The sequence below is a fragment of the Ascaphus truei genome, chromosome 4 (genome assembly GCF_040206685.1).
Source record: "Ascaphus truei isolate aAscTru1 chromosome 4, aAscTru1.hap1, whole genome shotgun sequence".
In the NCBI taxonomy this organism is placed as follows: Eukaryota; Metazoa; Chordata; class Amphibia; order Anura; family Ascaphidae; genus Ascaphus; species Ascaphus truei.
The window spans coordinates 32,788,589-32,811,495 of NC_134486.1; the positions used below are offsets into that span (position 1 = coordinate 32,788,589).

Genomic DNA, 22,907 nt, shown 5'->3' on the forward strand with positions numbered 1-22,907 from the left:
CATTCATTTAATATCTTTTGAGACTTTGACAATATATGTCATTTATTTTCTGCTCTTATGCTTACCAGCAACCATTATAATGTTTGACCACTAGATGCCCCCAGAGACTAAGGTCTTATAAGTCCCTGCTATGTTTTTTCATCTAACAGCAAACACTATTACTTTTGACCACCAGATGCCCTCAGAGGCCAACAGGAATTGACTGGTGTTTGGCCAACCAATAGGAAACCTTCTTATTGCCTTTAAATATCCAGGGTTGCAGGAAGTTCTTCCAGCCTTGAAAAAGCTAGTAGCGAAACGTACGTAGGCAATTGGACGTGCTGACGTCACTGGGAGAGGTGCAGAGACTGCCTGCCCTCCACCCATAGCACTGCTGTAACTTTTATAAGAACTTAGCTCCGCTTTTGAGCACAGGCGTGTAAGAGAAGGAGACAAAAAAACAGCGCACAACGCAAATAGTGAAGTATGAAAGTAACAAGTGTATATTAAAATAGGGGATAAATATTCTGCATACATCAAGGTATTAGGACATAAACATTGAGTGTGTTAATGTTAATGTTTATGTCCTAATACCTTGATGTACGCAGAATATGTATCCCCTATTTTAATATACACTTGTTACTTTCATACTTCACTATTTGCGTTGTGCGCTGTTTTTTTGTCTCCATATCTTCAGTGTTTGAGGGGTGCCGAGCCACCCCCTGTTTAATAGCAGAAGACGCTTTCTACATCACATTACACGGTTATGTAAAAATTTCTTTATTTTTTCACACTGTGGTTTTTTTGTGGTTTTACCAGTTGAGTAAAAATTAGAAGGGTATATGTTAATACACATTGTATCACTGATTATATTAGAGGTTTATTAGTTGCGCACGATATATTTTGTTTATCAGTGTAAGAGAAGGGCTGGAGGCCTGTGACTGGATACACACACAACACTGCACCTTGCAGACTTTCCCGGGAAGCTTTTCACGCACTGACACCTGTAATCTCCGATCAGATAAGACGTACGAGCCCGGGAAACCAAAGAAATGAAACGAAACACAAGCCAGGTTTCAAATCCTTTGTCTCATTTATTAAGTATAGGGTTATGATTTTTATACAGGAAAACAGAGGGGTTTGATTAGAGGCGTAACATAGGTGTAACCTGGATGTTGCTTGGGCGTAGCTTTGATTAGAGGCGTGATTTAGGGGCAGGACATATTATTGGCATGATTTTGGGACGTGTTTCTCCCAATACAGGCACTGTCTGAATACATAGCTTATTCATTGTCTGTTATCAAAAGAGACCTTGAATCTCTAGCAACTAAGTTATACGATTTTGCCTCTTTCAGAGAACCAGTCTATTGTATATTGACTAAAAGAGCAGGAAACTGACAATACAAAAAGTATCTTAGCAATATCCTGAGCAGGGAGAAAGGAAATGTAATTTGGCAGAAACTGAGTGCATTAGAAATTATATTTCAGCAAAAGGCTGACTACAGAATCTTAACTGGTTATGAACAGACAAAATGGATGCTTAACACAAGTGCAGATTCTGGCCTGACCTACTGGTCCTAACAAGGCGGTTCACTAACACGCCTATTTTTATCATAGGGAAGGGTTATAGCCTATCATAGGATTTATGTTCATAAATGTTGCTATATGAGTTCGTTGCTACACCACAGTTACCACCGTGACATGGAGACATTGTGTCAGACATTACTAGTATGTCACTCTGTCCAGTCACACAATTTTTGCAAGCTACCTAATTAGTGCAAGAATTTAGAGCTTCTGTCCAGATATATTCTTTATATGGGTTAACTTAGAGACATTTTGTCAGACATATTTAGCCTGTCATTTTGTCCATGTTACCCAGCTTTGAAACTGATAAAACTGAGCTAATTGGTTACATGGAATATACTGCTATGTACCTGTGAGGTTTATTGTATCATACCTCCCAATTTTAATTGGTTTGTTGCTACACCACAGTTACTATTGTGACAATGAGACACTGTGTCAGACACTACAAGTCTGTCACTCTGTCCAGTCATATATTCTCTGTTAACTACCAATTTTATGCAGCAGTCAAAAGCTTTTATCTGGATATATTTACTATATTGGCTAACTAAGAGACATTTTGTCAGACATATTGAGTCTGTCATTTTGTCTAGCTCTGAGACTGAAATATGTGCTTAAATGAGGTTTAAATTGCATAGGAGCTACAATGTTTAATCATTTGTGTGATACTATATGAGGTTAACGACAACGAATGTTTACACTATGAGTGATATTAACGCTCCAGCATATATGTTCATTTAACAAGGATCTAGGCATTTATTGAAGTGTGCACTTAAGTGTTCACACTATACTGCACTATCTGCTAGGTGGGAGGCCAAAGTTGATATAAGTGTTACATATTGATAATCATTTATGTATTTGGCCACAGGCATTGTACCCCCACAGTGCAGCAATTACTGAGACTCTCTATGACAGTAGATCCTTTCATTTCTCTGTATAGGTTACTTATTAACCATTCAGAGTCTGGTGTTTAGCTACACTAATTTAGATGTGATTTTGCATCCAAACGTGATGGCTTTATAGTACCTACTTATATGTTATATTGGGACATCATACTCCAGTCTATACCCACTCCATTTAAAATTTGCACTTTAGATTAGGCAAGCCTCAGAGGAGGCATAGGTTCACTTACCTGCAATATTTTAATTTTGAGGTATCTCCTAATAAAGATTATTTTAAATAATTCATCAATTCATTACATCATTAGATTCCTCTGGTGTTATCAGTGTACATATCTGTTTAGAGTGCTCTCATTGTAGGGGTTTCATTTTTCTATTGTTGATATATATATATATATATATATATATATATATATATACTGCACCGACACACTTTATTCGAGCAAATACCCGGTATGTACCTGGCAGATACCTGGAATGCGCCGCTCCTCACCTCTGACAAGCCCCGTTGCATTTGCCTTCCCAGCCTGGGTTCATGCCTGGCTGACGGGCGGCTGATCTGTTAAATGATAATGATTAGGATTTAATAGGCTGCAATGCTTCGCGTGTCTACCAGATGGCATAAATTCATGAATTGTAATGCAGTATATATATATGTACTGTGCAGTATTGCAGCCAGCGGGAATAAAATGCTTCAATCCCTGCCGGAAAATAACTCAATGCACTCGGGCAGAAAACAGTCACAAACCTCAATACACCCGGGTATACCCGAATTCGTGGGACTAGCCGAGCTCGAATAAAGTGTGTCGCCAGTGTATATATATATATATATATATATATATATATATATATATATATATATTTGTGATTACACTGGCCCTTTAAGGTGCACACGAGTAGCTATAGTTGGATTGAGGTGCCAGGACTGCTGTGCTAACCCCATGGATGTTTGCATAGATATAGCAACATGTTTTTGGGTTGTTAGATAGCTTTGAACTGTTTATTCATCAACATACAGGCTTTCCTATTGTAGTACATAGCACTCGTGTTGCACATGCTCAGTAGACCCTGATAGGATCGAATGAGCCTTGTGGGCACCCATAGTACACCAGCACTGTTTTTTACTTCCTGATTAAGATGGTGGTGCGTTCCAGCATAGGGCTGCGGTCCACAGCAGCTACTAATACAAGAGTTTGGCGTTTTTTTGCTTGTAAACACAGGTGAGCATGATTATTTATCACTTTGGTGTAATTGATGTGGGTATATAAGGGTATACACTAGCATTCACACACTGCACGTCCCTGAGGAAGGTCACTGTATGATGACCGAAACGTTGGATGCAGTGCCTATGTATTTGTCTTGAATATATCTTCTTTGGATTTCCCTGACTGTGTGCTGTCTCGTTTTTCCTGGATCCCCATCTGGTAAAATATTTTTCTGTGTATGTGCATATACTGCTGCGGCCGAGTTTATTCGAGCATTTGCCCGTTCTCGGCCGCAGCAGTAACCTGGCGCGCGCCGGAGGGTGCCGGGCGCGCGCCGAAGCAGCGGAAGAGCGCCCTCCGATCGGGGCGCTCTCCCTCCCGCTGCCGGGTCCGCCGGGTCCCCCGGAACCCCCTGCCGCCGTCCCCCACATCGCGGGACACCAGGGCTCCCTCGGGGAGCCCTGGATGCGCGTGCAGGGGGCGCAGGCACCCGATGACGCGTGACCGCGCGTCACGCCGAGGGGCTGCCACTAGCAAGCCGGGAAATCTCCCAGCTTGCGGATCTGGCCGCAGTGTGATAAAGTGTGTCGGTAGTGTATGGGATAAGCATCAGTGAATAATCTGTTTTCAGTGTGCCAACTGCTCTTTATTTTTTCTATACATCTTATATGAGTTGGGCACCTGCCAGTTATATTATCAATAATCCTCCAAACGGAGTTTACAATATTTTGTCCATTATTTTTGGCCTGAACTGTGGACATTTTTTTTAAGTATTGGCCTTTTTAATTGAATGTTGGTGTGTTACACATAAAGGACACAATATGGAGGAATTTGCTGATACTTTTGGAGTGTTTTCATCTATCTCTGAGTCTGCCAGCTTCAGTGAAGCTGAGATTTCTAAAATCCGCTATACTGAATCATTTGAGTCTGTACTGGGACCTGAGAAGGCTGTTGATGTGTTTAACGACTTGATTAAATTAAAGAAAAGGGAAGTAGATTACTACCTACACGGAGTTACGTTATCACATTACCACAAAGAAAAAATATTCTCTCGTGATTTCGGAATTAAGAACCAGCCCACTATAGGCAGAACAGACCCTGAATTCTGTAAGCGTTGGATTGCTATACTCAACAAATGTTCGTTTGACTTGGCTATACTTGTCATAGACCAGTCTAGCAAAGAAATACTAAAAATCAAGAAAGAGATAGATGCTATAAACTCCAAGCATGGGGAGACCATGGAGGCAGATACGACAACAAATTGGATTGATAAAATGCAAACTTCAATTGACGCATACAGGAGTAATCTAGTAAAATATAAGAGGGAAAAACTGAAGATTGTAGAGTCTGACTATAAAGACAGGAAAGTGTACAGGTGGTTGCTGGGTTTGAATGATTTACCTACAGGTGTGCAGGGTCGGCAGAGTGGACAATCGCGCAGAAGGCGTGGTGGATACACAAGATCTGGGTATAATACAAGTGATACTGAGTTATCAGATGCCACAGATACCACCACAGATAACGCAACGACAGAGCCGTCTTTTTTGGACGAAGGACCAGACGGGAGAACAAAGCCACCCCCCGGGGACCGCAGATGCTGCAGGAAGACCAGGCGAGGAGGCAGAAAGAAGGCGTTATCCCGAATGTTATCCAAACAGAGGAAGGGGATCGAAACAACTGCCAAAGAGACGGTAATATTCAATCTTTCTTCGCATATTCTTACAGTGGCCGAGATGAACATCCTGCACAAAGGATTGGGCTTTGTACCTACCCATAAACAAGACCCATTCAAATGGGAAGTTGATCTTTTTAAATTGAATCGTCATCTGAAATTAAAAGATTTTTTTTCCAGACCTGTAATGTCCCCCACACCTGACCCGATTAGCACCAGCTTTAAACCAAAGAGCACATTTGACCCGCAAGTGTCCAATTACAGCATCGCTGCATTCATGAACTTGTTGAGCAAAGAAACCAGAGGTATGTTAAAGTCTCATAAAACTAGCTTTCAAAACCTCACAATGGATAAAAGGAAGGCAATTAAGACCTTGAGGCAAAATAAAAATATTATCATTAGTGCTGCCGACAAGGGCGGAGGGGTTGTTATCTTGGACTATCTTTATTACAAGAACGAGGTCTTGCGCCAATTGGGTGATACAGAAACATACATGCGTCTGTTAAAAGACCCTACTTTGTCTTATAAAGCTGAGGTGGATTCAATTATTCGATTGGGAATGGTGAATGGGTGGATTTCAGAGGATACTGGTAAATTTCTCACCCAACAGCATCCAAAAATGCCAGTTTTTTATATCATCCCAAAAATACACAAGTCTGTCACCAATCCACCGGGCAGACCAATAATCTCTGCTAGATCTTCATTATGCCATCCACTGTCCCAATATGTGGATTTCCACCTGCAGCCGTTGGTTACATGTATGCCCACATACGTCAAGGATACAAAAGACTTCATGGCGCGTATCAATACATTGACGTTTGATCCATCTAACAGTATATTGGTTACGCTTGATATAACGAGCCTATATACAAACATCCCACATTGTGAGGGTTTGGATGCCATCCGGAGCAAATTGACGAATAGGATTACACCAGGTGGGCCACCATCAGAGTTCCTTCTACTTCTTGTAGAAATCATTCTAAACAAATTTTTTTTCAGATTTGAGAGGACATACTATTTGCAATAGAGTGGGACAGTCATGGGCTCTAACATGGCACCTTCATATGCCAATTTATATATGGACATTTATGAGCAAACCCATATTTTACATGATGCCCCATATGCACAGCACATACAAATGTATTTACGCTACATCGACGACATTTTTATCTTATGGAGTGGGAACCATACTGAATTAAACATCTTTTTGGAACATCTGAATCATATCCCATCCAAAATAAGATTCACTATGTGTTACAGTGATCTGGAAATATCATTCCTAGACACAATGGTGTACAAGAGTGGCGATAGATTGGCTACGCGTCTTTATCAGAAGGCAGCAGACAAGAACACCATACTCCACGCAACAAGTCACCATCCGGTTCCTCTCAAATTTTTTTTACCCTATTCCCAACTCCAATGGGTGAAACGTATTACGAGTGATCCAAGTCTATTGGAGGGAGCCTTGATGTCAATGGCAAATCGTTTTCTTGCGAGGGGGTACAGCCCTGCAGATGTAAAGTATGCACTGGACAGAGTTAAACTACTGGATGAGAAATCCCTGGGAAGCAGTTATCAAAAGGTGGAACAAAAGACCAGATTCAATGTGATTAGTACATTTAGTACGGCTTCTACACAAATCCAACGCAGTGTGAAGCGGAACTGGCACGTCCTCGCACAAGATGATAAGATTGGACAACATTTTGTAGAACCACCTCTGTTTTGCTTCAGGCGGGGACACTCAATTGGAGACATGATTACTCAATCCGATCCAGTTGAAAAATATGCCAAAAGCAATACATGGCTAACTCTCAAACCAGGCTCTTACAAATGTAGGGGTTGTACAAACTGTCAATACATGCAGGTTGGATCAACATATTGTCATCCACATAGTGGGTTGAAGATTAAAATACAACAATTCCTTAACTGTGAATCCAAGTTTGTAATATACTTGATCAAATGCCCTTGTGGGTTGGTCTATATTGGAAAAACAGTTAGAATGTTAAAGGAACGTATTGCCATTCACAGGTCAACTATACGCAAAGCACTGTCATCAGATGCAAATGACCAGGAGCTCAAATGCCTTCCGGTTGCCAAGCACTTTAGAGATCAAAAACACTCATTGGCAACCTTCAGATGTATGCCCATTTTGCAAATCCCAGTGCCCAGTCGAGGGGGGGACAGAAATAGACTCTTATTACAAAGTGAGGCTAGACACATTTTTGAACTTCGGACTATGGCTCCATTTGGCCTTAATGAAGAATTGCATTTGGGATGCTTTTTGTGATGATTATATTTTATTGCAGACAGATTCCTTCTGTTTTGGGATACTTTATGTTCACTTTTTATTCACATGGTTTTTTGTTTACACAGGCACTTATATTGTTTGGTGGCATGTTTAATGGGCTTTGTTTATCAATATAATATGTTGATTTTTCTTTGCGTTATACATGAGAGAAATAGAGTTTGTGTAAGTTAATTTTATGTAATTAATGAAATGTATTGTGCTATATGTGTATATATATTTATTATAGACTTACATGCGTTTCCTCTATGCACTATAGCTAAAGTGCATAGTATCAATCTCTATATAATCTTGTGTTATATGCAATCAGTTTTATTATATTTATTATATTTAATATAATCAATATCTATGTACTTGCTTATTTCATGTAGGTGAAGCCATGGCAACATTATAACTCATTAATGCCTTACATTATAGCAAATGGTGTGTTTATGTATACTTCTGCTGTGTGTCTTGTGGCCCTTTAGTTCAATATAAATGCTTTTTTGCATAAAGGAATTTCTAAACAGTAGATGGTGTGGTATACTGTGAGCCAATATTGGACCTCGTCCACAGGTTTCATATTGTGCTGTGCACATGCGCAGTATATATTGGGCAGCAGTGTATCACATTTGTGATTACACTGGCCCTTTAAGGTGCACACGAGTAGCTATAGTTGAATTGAGGTGCCAGGACTGCTGTGCTAACCCCATGGATGTTTGCATAGATATAGCAACATGTTTTTGGGTTGTTAGATAGCTTTGAACTGTTTATTCATCAACATAGAGGCTTTCCTATTGTATTACATAGCACTCGTGTTGCACATGCTCAGTAGACCCTGATAGGATCGAATGAGCCTTGTGGGCACCCATAGTACACCAGCACTGTTTTTTACTTCCTGATTAAGATGGTGGTGCGTTCCAGCATAGGGCTGCGGTCCACAGCAGCTAGTAATACAAGAGTTTGGCGTTTTTTTGCTTTTAAACACAGGTGAGCATGATTATTTATCACTTTGGTGTAATTGATGTGGGTATATAAGGGTATACACTAGCATTCACACACTGCACGTCCCTGAGGAAGGTCACTGTATGATGACCGAAACGTTGGATGCAGTGCCTATGTATTTGTCTTGAATACATCTACTTTGGATTTCCCTGACTGTGTGCTGTCTCGTTTTTCCTGGATCCCCATCTGGTAAAATATTTTTCTGTGTGTGTATATATATACGTCATCACCGATCGCTGGAGCAGACTGATCCATGCGCGAGTGCTACAGAGGCTTTTACCATACGGAGCCACTTTCCAGGACTCTTACACAGCATTACCTGCCCTGGATACCTGCTGGGACGTCGATCCTGTATATTGCAAGATTGGGACTGCCCCAAGATGATGCAGTACTAACCGGATGGTGGTGATTATATCACGCAATGCTTGATTTTATTGTACTTTTGTAAGTGCATTTTTTACCCCCTCCTCCCCTTCCCCTCATTAAATATACAATTTTACGCTATGGGCGTGCGCTCTCTCCTCCTTTTTTCCTTTTAGATTCCCTGTGGACGTGGTTTGTCCATATTGAGAGCAGCCGGAGACCCTCTACACCAGCACCCACAATTTCATTGGACTTATTTTGAGGACTGGTTTACCACTTTTTTGCCTTTTCCTATACATGTTGTTATTTAGTTATATGTATTATTCGTTATATGGTTTATAGGTTTTATATAGAATTGTGTTAGATTTAAATATTTAAGTCATTCAATATAATTAGTTAACACTGTGTAGATATATTATTATTTATAGTAAGTTTACACATATACACTGGATTAACCATAAGCAGAGGCGCTGCTTTCTTTTTCTGTTTGTCATATATATATATATATATATATATATATATATATATATATATTTTTTTTTTTTTTTTTTTTTTTTTTTTTTTGATGATTTCTTTGGTGGGAGTGAGGGAGGAGAAATACTCAATCTCAGATCTATACAATCTATTTAGAAACAAAGATTATAAAAAAAAAAACCTTAAAGGTAGTACCAGTATGCAATAAATGGAAGAAAAAGAAATTGAGCATATACAGTTGTGTGAAAAAGAAATTACACCCTCTTTGAATTCTATGGTTTTACATATCAGGACATAACAATCATCTGTTCCTTAGCAGGTCTTAAAATTAGGTAAATACAACCTCAGATGAACAACAACACATGACATATTACTATGTGTCATGATTTAACAAAAATCTATACACATTCTATGCCTATATCTAACTAACGAACATGCACATTCTATCCCTACTGTATATCTAACTAACGAACACACACATTCTATCCCTATATCTAACTAACGAACACACACATTCTATCCCTATATCTAACTAACGAACATGCACATTCTATCCCTACTGTATATCTAACTAATGCACATAAACATTCTATCCCTATATCTAACTAATGAACACACACATGCTATCCTATATCTAACTAATGCACACACACATTCTATCCCTATATCTAACTAACGAACATGCACATTCTATCCCTACTGTATATCTAACTAACGAACACACACATTCTATCCCTATATCTAACTAATGCACACACACATTCTATCCCTATATCTAATTAATGAACACACACATTCTATCCCTATATCTAACTAATGCACACACACATTCTATCCCTATATCTAACGAACATACACATTCTATCCCTATATCTAACTAATGAACACACACATTCTATCCCTATATCTAACGAACATACACATTCTATCCCTATATCTAACTAATGCACACACACATTCTATCCCTATATCTAACTAATGCACACACACATTCTATCCTTACAGTATATCTAACTAATGAACACACACATTCTATCCCTATATCTAACTAATGAACACACACATACTATTGCTTCTACAAATTCACAAATAACAAATAGATTCTCTTGGGTGTCCTATTATTTTGGTCATAGCTTTACTCACCAGTAATTTATCTGAGGACATTGACATCACTCTACAACTCACAGTTCAAACATTACCCTCCTACTGTATCTCAGAGATACAATCCATTTACTCTAACTATTGAATGAGATTTACTGGGAGAAAGATATATTTTTTTTGAGCTGTTTGTACAATATTTGTACACATGTATCCCACTTAAGCGAGCAGCAGCTGTGAAGCATTTCTTAGACTTTCATTACCATTTTGCTGTGGAATAGAAAGATTTAATTACAAGCTCTATTTTATTTATGCTAACACAATTATTTTTATTTTGAAACACTGCAAATTTAATTATGGGACATTGGGAAGAAGTTAAAACAAGGAAAAATAACCAATACGGTATCTTAAAAACATACGGTGGAAGGGAAGTTTATTGATGCTTATGATGCAGAAGAAAGAAAAGGAAACATTGGATTAATTTATAAACTGCATAAACAAAAATGACTTAAAGCAGAAAACATGAACCATCCTACTGTACGTGTTTTGTTTTTTTAAATAAATCACTTCTGTAGTATTAGATAATACTGCCTGATTTTTTTTTTTTAACTCCTAATGCCATTTTTTATGATTTTTTTTAATATACTGATCATTCTTTGGCAAGTCATATCCACTTCCTCTTTTGAAATACAGTAGGCTCTCACACACACCTTTTTGAACCTTGCTTTTTGGCAACAAGGTATCACAAACAAATCACAGTTTCTGTGTTCCAAACAGCAGTTTATTTTTACAGCTTTCAGAGTAATAGACAACGTGTTACACTTAGTAATATAATGTTACATATCAGCTGCAGCACAAAGTTAGAAGGCGGCCATTTTGTTAGTGACAGACTTATAACAGTTGTACCAAACAATTGCCAGCTTAGGTAAGCATGCAGAATTATACATTGCCACGTGCTTTACATATAAAAATAAGGGGGAAAAGGGGAGGAAGTAGTATTGCTTCTTCAAATGTACCCTTTACCTGTAACACTGACCCCAATATAATTTAATTTATAGATGTAGTGCTCTTCAACGAAAGGGGAAACAAAACATACTAAGATATATATGTAGCCCCTGTAAGTAAGAGCGGGCTACTAATCCTTCTACTGGAGTAAGCCCTGGTAAGGGCAGGCGCCAGTAGTAACCATGGGTTTTCCCCCCTTCAAGCCTTGCCTGGAGTGATGGAGGCGGGCCCCTGACTCTGTGCAGGCCTAGACAGAGGGGAGGTCCTGCTGACATCATGAGGGGCAGGGCTGACTATTTAGTGGGCTGTCCTGTGTGTGTCTGAGGCAGTTGGTTCTGTGAGTTTGTGTGCGAGTTGAGTCAGAGCTGAGAGAAGGAGGTGGCAGTTCTGAATGCTCAGTTCTGTGAGGATGTCAGTCTGAGCTGGAGCAGAGTCTGGAGAGTAGAGTGTCAGGACTGGCAGTCTGGAGAGCCTGGAGGGAGTATGTGGAGTGATGTCCTGGAGCAGAGGAGAGTGCTGGTCTGAAGTGTAGTAAAACCCAGCAGAGCGCATGCCTGTCCTGAGAGGCCCTGCTCAACGTGAGAGTGATATTTGTAGGAGAGACCTAGGAGCCCCTCTGAGTAGAGCGGACAGGACTATAGAGGTGGACCACTGCCCCTCACCCTATTTAGGGGGTGAGGGGAAGGATATCTAGCCTCACTCCTAGGGCCTACCCTGTGGGGTGGAGGCAGGGGTATTGAGGCCCCATTCTTCCCATCCTGCTGGGAAGCATACATCTGGAGGGAAGGAGAGGAGAGAGACGCCTGTACATTGGGAGACTGTTTCTATGAGCTACTCTTTGCATGAACTGCTGTGTACTACCTCACTGTGTTACCAAAGAATAAAGACTATTGCTGCTGTTTTACACAAAGAGACTGTGTGAGTTGGATCATTCACCCTGGGACCAGGGTTCTTTCTCTGTAAGGGTCCTACCCCACATCCCTGGGGCTTATAGAGAATGGAGGCGCTTCACCACTAAAGAATGAAGGTGATTACCCCAGAAGCCTGGTCCTGTTGTCCCCAATACCAACGCGGGAGACTCAGGCCCTCCTGTTCCAAGCAGGTACGCACCACCCAAGTACACGTAGCCAGCCTCACTACACCCTTGATAGCGATCTGCGTCTGGGGGGGGGGGGGGGACATGGGTTACATATAGATAAAATGTGGACGGAAATGGCCATGTAGACACCAGGAGTGAGAAAAATGTAAGTGATCGGGTAGCCTAAGGAGATGTTCGATTTATCAACAGGTGCAATGAAAGCGCCCCAAGGATTAAATAAATATTGGGAAATCTTTAAAGAAGACAAACTAAGTTTATATCTGCGCAAGGAATATTAACATGTAAAATAAATAAGAACCTAAACAAAACGTCGGACCTAAACGAATTCTCAATCTATGTGGCACACTTCCCAAGGCCTAAGATGCCAAATGTGGAAGTTCCTGTTGAAGCACGTTATCGTTTCTCAAGAAAATGAAAAGATCACATGGAGACTTGGTTAGCTGTATTGTTCATAAACCAAATGTAAAACACTAGGAAAAAGGTGTGGTCCAAATATACAAGTACAAATATGTGCGAAACGCACATCAGGTGTTGGGAGGTGGACAAAAAAGCTGCTGCTAGAAGGAATGAATATTTTAACATGCAAACAGACCGGACATTAGGCTGTTACTCAGTGAAAGTGATGACATGAAGCAGGGGAAGTGGTGATGCTCCGTCAGGGGATTGCTGCCTCAAAATGACTTAAGTATCCAATTTATAATCTCTTTATTAGGAGGCAGCTCCCTGTCTCTGTGTTAAATGATTGTGATGAGAACACATGCCGTTTATACTGTGTGTAATGAAATGTAACGCAAAGGAGGGATTAAGATTGTTACTTCAACACCCCCATATGGTAAATCACGTGTCACTTTGGGTTCGGAAACCGTGTGTGGCGGTGTTACAAGTTTATACAACTATCCCGTGATAACAAATTTCAGTAACTTTTGTCAAACAAGGTTTATTTGCAATAACAGATGTAGTAAGCCGTTGTATGTGAATAGGCAAATAAGACGCACTTGAGTAATTGCACTCCCACACAGAAGCACTAGCACTTTAGTGTATATCATTTGTTTATTTATTTAAAATGTTTTCTAACGTGCTACTTGCCAAGAAACTCGGTACTGGAGCGGGTGTAGGAACCTAGGGAGGACACCCATCCCAGACCTATAAGCGGGAACTACTGAAAACTTATAGGGGAACAACGAGGAAGACCAACTAAGGGCGGGAAACATGAATGGGAGCAGGAAAGCTGGCTGCTGGGGTATTAGGGTCTGTTTGCCATGTTTAGGAAGGTTTTTAATTCCTTTCTGAATGGAAGTAAAGCTTCCTGATTTCTTAAAGCAGCAGGGAGCTTATCCCACAGTCTTGGAACGGTTCCTGAAAAAGCTCTCCCACCAGCTTTATTGACCTAAAACAGCGGCTCACGCAGTTGAGGGGCAATGGCAGATCTGAGAGCCTGATTGGGGGTGTCATTGATTGGAGAAAGTATATAGCAAAATTAGGTTCTGGAGTTAATGTATTTTATAATAAATTCCTGCCACCTGTCAAGAGTATACATGTTGACTATGTATTAGTGTATGTGCTTTTTCATTTTTTGCAATTAAATGTTAATCCTGACTGCAGCTGGGGTTTCTATTTTCTTTTTATCTATTATACTCGTGCACAGCCCCATACATTGCGTGCTCTAAGGAATCATTGAAGAGTCTTGGGCACACAAACGCTTTCTGGAGTTTTTTCCTATTCATAATCCAGTCTTTTCTGTCAGTATAATTTTCATTTTTATTAACAAGAAGTTTTATTTTCAGCCTTAAACTATTTGCACAATCTAACCTATATTAGTAGTTGTTAATGTATCAATTCAAATGGTGGAACGCTAGTTTAGTGTTCATGTACATAGCTATACATAGTCTCTGAGTATAGACCCCAATTCATATACACATAGCCCCAATTTCAATGATGCTCATATAAGGGTTTAGAAGAAACATCAATTGGGGCTGGGCACGTACATATACCTGATGGTGCGATCATAGGTCTTGTGAAATGCCTTGGATAGCGTTTATCTGGATGCCAAGTGCTCCCCTGTAGTGAAAAGAAGGGAACGTTTTGGAAGTCAAATTGACAAAATAAGGATCTACGGCTAATTCAATATGCTCTGAATCAGATGCAATATCATAGTGTGATCAACTGCACTAGAGCATATTGAATTAGTCCCCTAAATATTGATGGATGACGTTATGAACATTAATTAATAGTTCAGTAACCCCTATCACTTTGTACCTAAGAAAACGAAGAATAATGTTGGTCTTGATACAGCATCATATTTATTCAAATGCTGAACATCTGGTTTTGTTCTGCAAATTTTGTGATGCAATTCCCTCCATCAGCAAAGATATATAGGCCATATTTACTATGCAGGCTTCTGCCATAAGACCTTCTGGCACGGAAAGTCACCGTACAAACTATTGACTTGAGTGGCTGTATTCCAGTGCCGGAAATGTCTTATGGCAGAAGATTGGTTATGTAGCAGTTTCCCCCACCCTCTGGGAGATACACAGTTTCTGCTACCTAGTGTGTGGTGCAAATACCTGTTATGGTCAGGAGAGCCGAGTCTGATCTGTGATGGTGGGAGATCTGGACAGGCTTAGGTTCTTCTCTGAGCTCTTCTCATGGTGCTTAGCACTTCCAGCAGTAGTGGGCTCCAGGATGTTCAGAGGTCAGCCCCCACTATTGCACTCTTTCCCCTCAGCCCAAGGACTGATACTCAGACGGAGGTATATTATGAGCAGGATCTTTATTGGGGAACATCCACTGCAGATCTTCTCACAGCGTTGCAAGGTCTTAGAGGCTCCTTACCTCTGGATGATGCTGTGCACCTGGTAGTATAGAGCATCTGTGGCTGAATCAGATATTTCCCCAGTCCAAAGACTGGGGGTGAACACGATCATCCCGCCACGGGAGAGGCTGATAGCTCTACTGCTTCCTCTCTCCTCCAGAGCAGGAACAGGACTGACAAAATTTGGCATTCCCCTAATTAGGATAGAAGGGGTGGGCTCATGGTCTATACCTATCCCTGATAGGCTTATACAGGCCATAAGTCACCACCTTACTCCTGTCCATCATAGAGAAGCATGGGTGGGGTGACAAACCCACAAGATTAACCTTGTATAGCCTGCAGCTATCCACCTTTAAGACCCACCTTAAGACACATTTGCTTAAAGAAGCATATGAATAGCACTGGATAATCCTGGACACGATACATAAAGCTTGGCCCCCTCCAGACGCACTTACTAGAAATTCCCTCCTACTGTCTCTATACGTTCCCCTACCTACCAATTAGATTGTAAGCTTCTCGAGCAGGGACTCCTCTTCCTTAATGTTACTCTTATGTCTGAAGCACTTATTCCCATGTCCTGTTATTTATATTATTTGTTATTTATATGATTACAACATGTATTACTACTGTGAAGCGCTATGTATATTTATGGCGTTACTATGGGTACTTTACAGGAACAAATCCTCCCTAAGTCTCCTGGTCAGAAAACGTATCGCACAGCAGATGCTAATGCCAATTATTGACTATGGAGACATAGTATATGGCTTGGCACCTCAAACCCACCTTAGCAAACTTGACACTCTCTACAATTCAATTTGTCGTTTTGTTCTCCAATGCAACTATACAGTAACACACATCACTGCGAAATGCTCAAAGAACTAGATTGGTCATCACTCGAGTCTAGGCGCAAAGTTCACCTTTCCTGTCTTACCTTCAAATTCTTTATGGGCAAGCTACCCAGCTACCTGAACAAGCTCCTCACCCCTACCACATACAGCACCTATCACCTGAGATCAGACTCCAAAAGACTGTTCATGGTCCCAAGGCTCAACAAAGTATCCGGCCGCTCCTCCTCTTACCGTGCACCCCAAAACTGGAACAACCTACCAGAGACTCTTACATCCACCACCAGTTTAAGTTCTTTCAAATCTAAGGCTGTCACACATTTTAATCTGGTCTGTAACTGTTACATACGCCCACAATATATATTATCTTTAACTGTGCATGCAATGTCTTGTATATAATGTATACCCTGTTCATTTATGCAACTGTATTTGTAACCATGTATTATTTGTCTTAACTCTGTGCCCAGGACATACTTGAAAACGAGAGGTAACTCTCAATGTATTACTTCCTGGTAAAATATTTTATAAATAAATAAATAATATAAATAAAGACATACAATACAATAACAGTGCGGGGAAAGATAGGCAGAATGACATACCCTGTTACAGTTAGAAAATATGGCCCTTAATCAGCAGATATACCATTAAATGCCAACATTAAACGTTTTAAATAGTATAGCTTGGATAACTTTTTTTAGCATCATCATTTCAGATGTGTGTTGACTTGGAATAGCAGCATTGCTTTATGGAAAGATCTGGGTGACATATATATGCACACTATGTGACCTGAGATATTTGTCATGGTCCTATTTTACTACACCATTATAGAAATCATAAATTCACAGACTTTGCATTGGAATGTATTGGCATTGTTGGCTGAGTATGACTGTACATATAACAGATTGTGCTATAACGATCAAGGCTTGGGTCACGTTGTTTAGTTCACTAATAAGTGCCTCCCTAGAGCTGTAAACCATTATATTGCACCCAGAATATAAGTATCCTTACATTTCTAATCCACAGAATTGCACATTCTTTAAGGTTAGGATTGAAAGTCTCATTGGCTGAGAAGTCTTCTTGTTTGAGCAGGTCTTCAAACTTCTCTGATATAGAGAAGGTGACTTGACAGCAAAATGAGCTGAAAGTTAAAGCTTAATTTTATAAATGTTTCCATGAGTAATCATGATAGTTTAAAGGCAAACAAAAAAATTAGAGTAAACTAAAATAGCAATCAATCATTATTTTCATAGATACATTTACTTTAATGAATAGATTATTCATTCGATAACTCATCTGTTTATCATTTTGTAGAAGTCCACAGGACAGCTCTGTTGAACCTGACTTTGTGGTGGTGGATGGAGTTCCGGTCATGTTGCCTTCCTACGATGAGGCTGTCAGCAGCGATCTAAATGTCACACCTCCAGGCTACATATCCTCTGCAGGCCAGAGGAGTCCTACCCAGACAGATGAACCACACCCTCCTGCATATACTGGAAACACTTTGTATGAGGAGTCAGAGACCTGTGACAGCCTGTTAGATTCTTCTGACCTCCTCCAGAGTTTGCATTCCTCCTCTCTATGTCACATGAGAGCACATGCGGCTCAGAATATAAACAGCGGAGAGGCCGCATCTACCAGTCCAAGTATTGACATTGCAGATGGTAAATATCCACAGTATTTGTCTTGCACTTGATTTAAAATGAAAAATATCAAATATCAAAATAGTGTAGTGCTAATACATGTAATACAACCTCCAGATAAAATATCCAAATATTTGTATTTTTAATATTCACAAATAAGTTGCATTAAAAAACTATTTTCTCCAGCATGAATGGAGTATACGATTTGTTACAAATTGGAATCAATAATGTTTTTACAAATAAAGGATCATAGATTATACCTTAATTATGTACTGTAATATGGGTAGAGCACTAATATTAAAAAAAAAAAAAAAAAAGTGATTCATGCTACTTTTCTTTATGGCAATTTCTAGCTCTAGGGAACCATGATCTCCAAGATATTATCAATTTAACCCACAGGACGTTATTGCTTATCCAGGGATAACAATATACAGTAGCTGCCATGTTAGCCTCATTCTGGTGGGCCAATCATTGTTACAGTACAAAAAGACCTAGCATTTTCGTGATGTAAACAATGTAGCCATGAAATTGATTTTACACTGGCAAACAAAATGACCTGTATATCAGAAAGTGGATGTTGGGAATTCTAGAGCTTTTCCGTATGATTAATTTCCATGGGTAACAATGTAACCATGTATTTTTTATAACTCTGTGGCCAGGACGTACTTGAAAACGAGAGGTAACTCTCAAATGTATTACTCCCTGGTAAAATATTTTTATAATTAAATAAATTAAGAGGGGGTTCAATTCATATGAAATAAAATGGTGGTAGATTTTGCCGATTTAAAGCATAGTGTCCCGTGGCAGCTGTACCAATTTCATCACCATGCTTTTGACATCCACTGAGCTGAATTATAGGCTCTTATGTTTAGAAATGCAAAACTTGCTCCTGTAAATGACCATGCTCCCGTTACATTTGGTTTACAAAACAGTTTGTTCTTGCCTTTTACAGAAATTCCACTGATGGACGAAGAACCGTAATTTGCAAAGAACACAGAAATGTAATTAAAGAACTCTCCTTATTTATCAGCAAAAGATTGTTTTCTTTTTCTTTTCTGCATACCTTGGTTAACACCAAAAATGAAGTGACTGAGAAATTTTAGCAACTCGTTCTTCCATTTGATCTGCAATAAACCAGACCAACGAACAGAAAATCTAAGGATAGAAGGACCAGTTTTTCTTCAAAATACAAGGCTTTGTAGAAGCTTTTGATGGAAGCATGCCCAATAATGTACTGTATATGATGCCACCTTTCTATTTACAATTCCCTGAAAATCATTATGACTGAAAGAAGTCTCAGGATCCATCCGTCACTGGACTCAGACACATTCATATTGTGTTGTTCAAGAAGGCGGCAATAAGAACTTGTTTAGCAGCCAAAAATGTCATGCTGACCCCAAATATGTAATGGTCATTAGAACCCTATAAAATATTAAAGCTCTTGTAATGAATCCTACCATCTAGATAATTTATTGAGAACCCCAACATATACCACAGATTCCTGTAACTACATATGTGCCTTTCCCCAAGAATCCCTTTCAGTCTGACCACGAAATCCCGTGCTGAATTTGCTGTTATCACTCTGCAAATAAATACCACGGTCTGATTACATATTCACATACAATGTTTTTTTTTGTACAATTATGATAATGACATTATTAGGGCCTCTGGTTTGTATATTTAAATATGTGCTAATAAACACTAATGTGTCTGTGATTAGTATGTGTATACACATATATATACACACACGCACACATATTGTAGTATACATTAGTTTGTATATGTTTACACCCCCTTCCAATAACGTCACGTTTTGTTGAATTATAAATAATGTATGCACAGTTTTTGAAACAATGCTGTAGACGTTAAACCGAATACGGTTATATGAGGAGGTTGAATGTCAGCAAAGAAAAGAAACAGTGACATTTACTGGTTGCACAAGTATCCAGCCCCTTAAGTCAGTACTTGGTAGAAACCCCTTTTGCAGCAATCACTGCTATGAATCTTTTTGGATAGGTCTCTACTAGCTTTGCACAGTAGGATGACATTTTTGACCATTCTTCACGGGAAAATGGATCCAGTTCTGATAAGTTTGTTGGGGATCGTTGATGGTCTGCAATCTTCAAGTCTCGCCATAAATGTTCGATTGAATTCAAGTCAGGATTTTGACTGGGTCATTCATGAACATTAATTCTCTTGTTCAACCACTCCAGTGGGGCTTTGGCTTTGTGCTTCGGGTCATTGTCCTGCTGAAATGTGAATTTACTCCCCAGTGTCAGAGTCTTGGCTGAACTCAAACCGGTTTTCCTCAAGGATTCACCTGTACTTTGTACCATTCATTCTCCTCACTATCCTGACAAGCTTCCCAATCCCTGCTGAAGAGAAGCGTCCCCATAACATGATGTTGCAGCCACCATGCTTGACAGTTGGGATGGTGTTAACTGGGTGATGTGCAGTATTGGACTTGCACCAGACGTAATGCTTGGAATTTAGACCAAAAAGTAAACAAAATTTCCCTGACCACAAAACCTTTGCCACATGTGTGCATGTTGTCTAAATTCCAAGCGTTACGGCTGGTGCAAACAGTATAGATAAATGATGTTATCCCACCAAGGTCTACACGACCTATCTGAGAGGGATATTGAAACTTGATAAGGGAGGGAATATTGGACACCAAAGACTACGTCACTGTAAACCTATGTCTACTATCAGACACAGCGTGCTATAAAATACTCACCACAGATGGGTTCCAGAAAAAACGTAGGAGTATACTAGTCCAAGGTCTGAGACAAACTCATTACCAAATCAGAATTTGAGCTCGTTTGTAACTAACCCTAAAATTGCCACCTTCTATAGTCTTCCAAAGCTGCATAAAAACAAACTTCCTCCATTCGGATGACCAATCGTCTCTTGCATCGATAGTCTCACCGAAAAAGTAAGCATGCACGTAGATACCATCTTCAGACCGTTTGTAGTATCACTTCCTTCCTATCTGAAGGATACTAAAGACATCTTGAACGTCTGTACAGCATTCTACAGTAATTGAAGATGAAACCATACTCTTAGACGTAGAGTCACTTTATACCAGTATTAAACATCAAGTCGGTATTAATGCTAGTGCTCACTTCTTGAGAGTAAGGAGCACAATATTTTCGTGCTGAATCTGCTTAACTTTGTACTTCAAAATAATTATTTCTTATTCAATAATGAGATTTATCACCAACAACAGGGCACTGCTATGAGCACCACTTGCGCTCCCACCTACGCCAATCTCTACCTAGGCTGGTGGGAGCAAACAGTTGTATTTAATGAACCCATGGCAGAATACACAACATATTGTCCTGTGGTGTAGATTTATCGACAATGTGTTTGTCCTATGGAATGGTACTGAAATACTGCTTAAAGAGTTAATTGGACGCCTAAACCAGAATACACTCAATGTATATCTAGCATCAGAAATTAAGAGAGACAAAATTAACATTCTGGACCTCGAGATTAAACGGGCCACAGGTGGATCTTTACAAACTACCATCTTCAGGAAGCCCACCGCAACGAATAGCCTCCTGAAAGCCCCAACAGCCATCACACCAGATCCCAAATCAATGGAATTCCACTAGGGAAATGTCTACGTCGAAATTGTAGTACTATGGCTGAATACGAGAAACAATCAACAGATCTGGCACAGCGCATTCTATCGAGAGGATACAGTAAGGGTATTCTGAGGAAAGCATATAGGAGGGCCAAGTTGACAACAAGACAATCCCTCCTTGCCCCTAAATTACAGACAGAATCAGCCAAAGCAATTCGATTTATTGGCACCTATAACCAGCAATGGCCCCATATCTCCAGTATTATACAAAAACACAGGTATATCCTGCTCCAAGATCCACTACTCTGTCAAGTATTAAGACCAACTCCAACCCTGGTGAGAAGACGGGCCAAAAACCTTAATGATCTCCTGGTACACAGCTGTTATAAACCACCAACTGCCAACACATGGCTAAATAGCTTTCATACAGGGTCCTACAGATGTTCAACATACAAGGCCTGTAAATACATCAGCATGCAAGAGTTTCAACAACCATGATCACACCAAGTCCTATGAAATACATTCATTTATGAACTACAAGACTTATGGTGTAGTCTACCTGGCAAAATGCATTTGTAATAAACAATATGTCGGAAAAATATGCTGCCAATTTAGGAGAAGAATTTTGGAACACATTGGGAGTATCAGAAATAAGGCTGACACCCCAGTGGCCAGACATATGAATGGAGCGCATGACGACAACCCCAAGCCTTCAGTGCTATCGATAGGGTGTCCCCAGTAGCAGAAAAGGGGATTAGAATAAAGAATTGTTCAATAAAAAGGCACGATGGATTTTTGTAAGCAGGAGTCAAAGATTCAGAAGATTATCTATAAACATTGGGGAGTTCTGAAAATGGACTCTGTATTGCAAACAACGTTACCTGCCAAACCCAGTGTTTAGTAAGGCCAAACATTTGAGAAACATTCTTGCCCCATGCGCTTTAAAAGGGCCCAATATACCTGTTCCCAATAGTAGGAATTTCCTGGGGAAACCATTTGGAAATTACCGATGTGGGAAATGTATTATGTGCAGATTTATGTCACAGGGTAAATCAATTGTGGATGACCAAATCGGGGCCGGAATATAAAATCAACCAATTTATTACATGCTTAACAAAATATGTAGTTTATGTTATAAAATGCCCATGTGATAAATATTACATTGGTGAAACCATTTCGGCCACTCAAGGTACGAAATGGTGAACACGTAAATGGAATAAAGAATCCCACGCGCCCGATAGAACAAGGTAAAAAATTCACAATTTGGCACAACATTTCCTTGATCAGCATAATGGGTTGGCAGAAGGGTTACATTTCAGAGGACTTGAGGTTGTGGAGAGAGATACTGTATTAGGGA

The 22,907-nt window shown here is 39.8% G+C and overlaps 1 protein-coding gene across 3 annotated transcripts in view; it reads left to right on the forward strand.

Annotated features, from left to right (window-relative positions):
* Window positions 1-19,572, forward strand: part of SUSD4 (sushi domain containing 4) — a 163,997-nt gene extending 144,425 nt beyond the window's left edge. For all 3 annotated transcript variants that reach the window (XM_075595532.1, XM_075595534.1, XM_075595533.1), the window contains 2 exons: window positions 17,633-17,982; window positions 18,914-19,572. In XM_075595532.1, coding sequence (XP_075451647.1) covers window positions 17,633-17,982; window positions 18,914-18,942 — 379 coding nt within the window. In that variant the 3' untranslated portion in view covers window positions 18,943-19,572. The remainder of the gene's footprint in view (window positions 1-17,632; window positions 17,983-18,913) is intronic.
* Window positions 19,573-22,907: the final 3,335 nt, after the last annotated feature.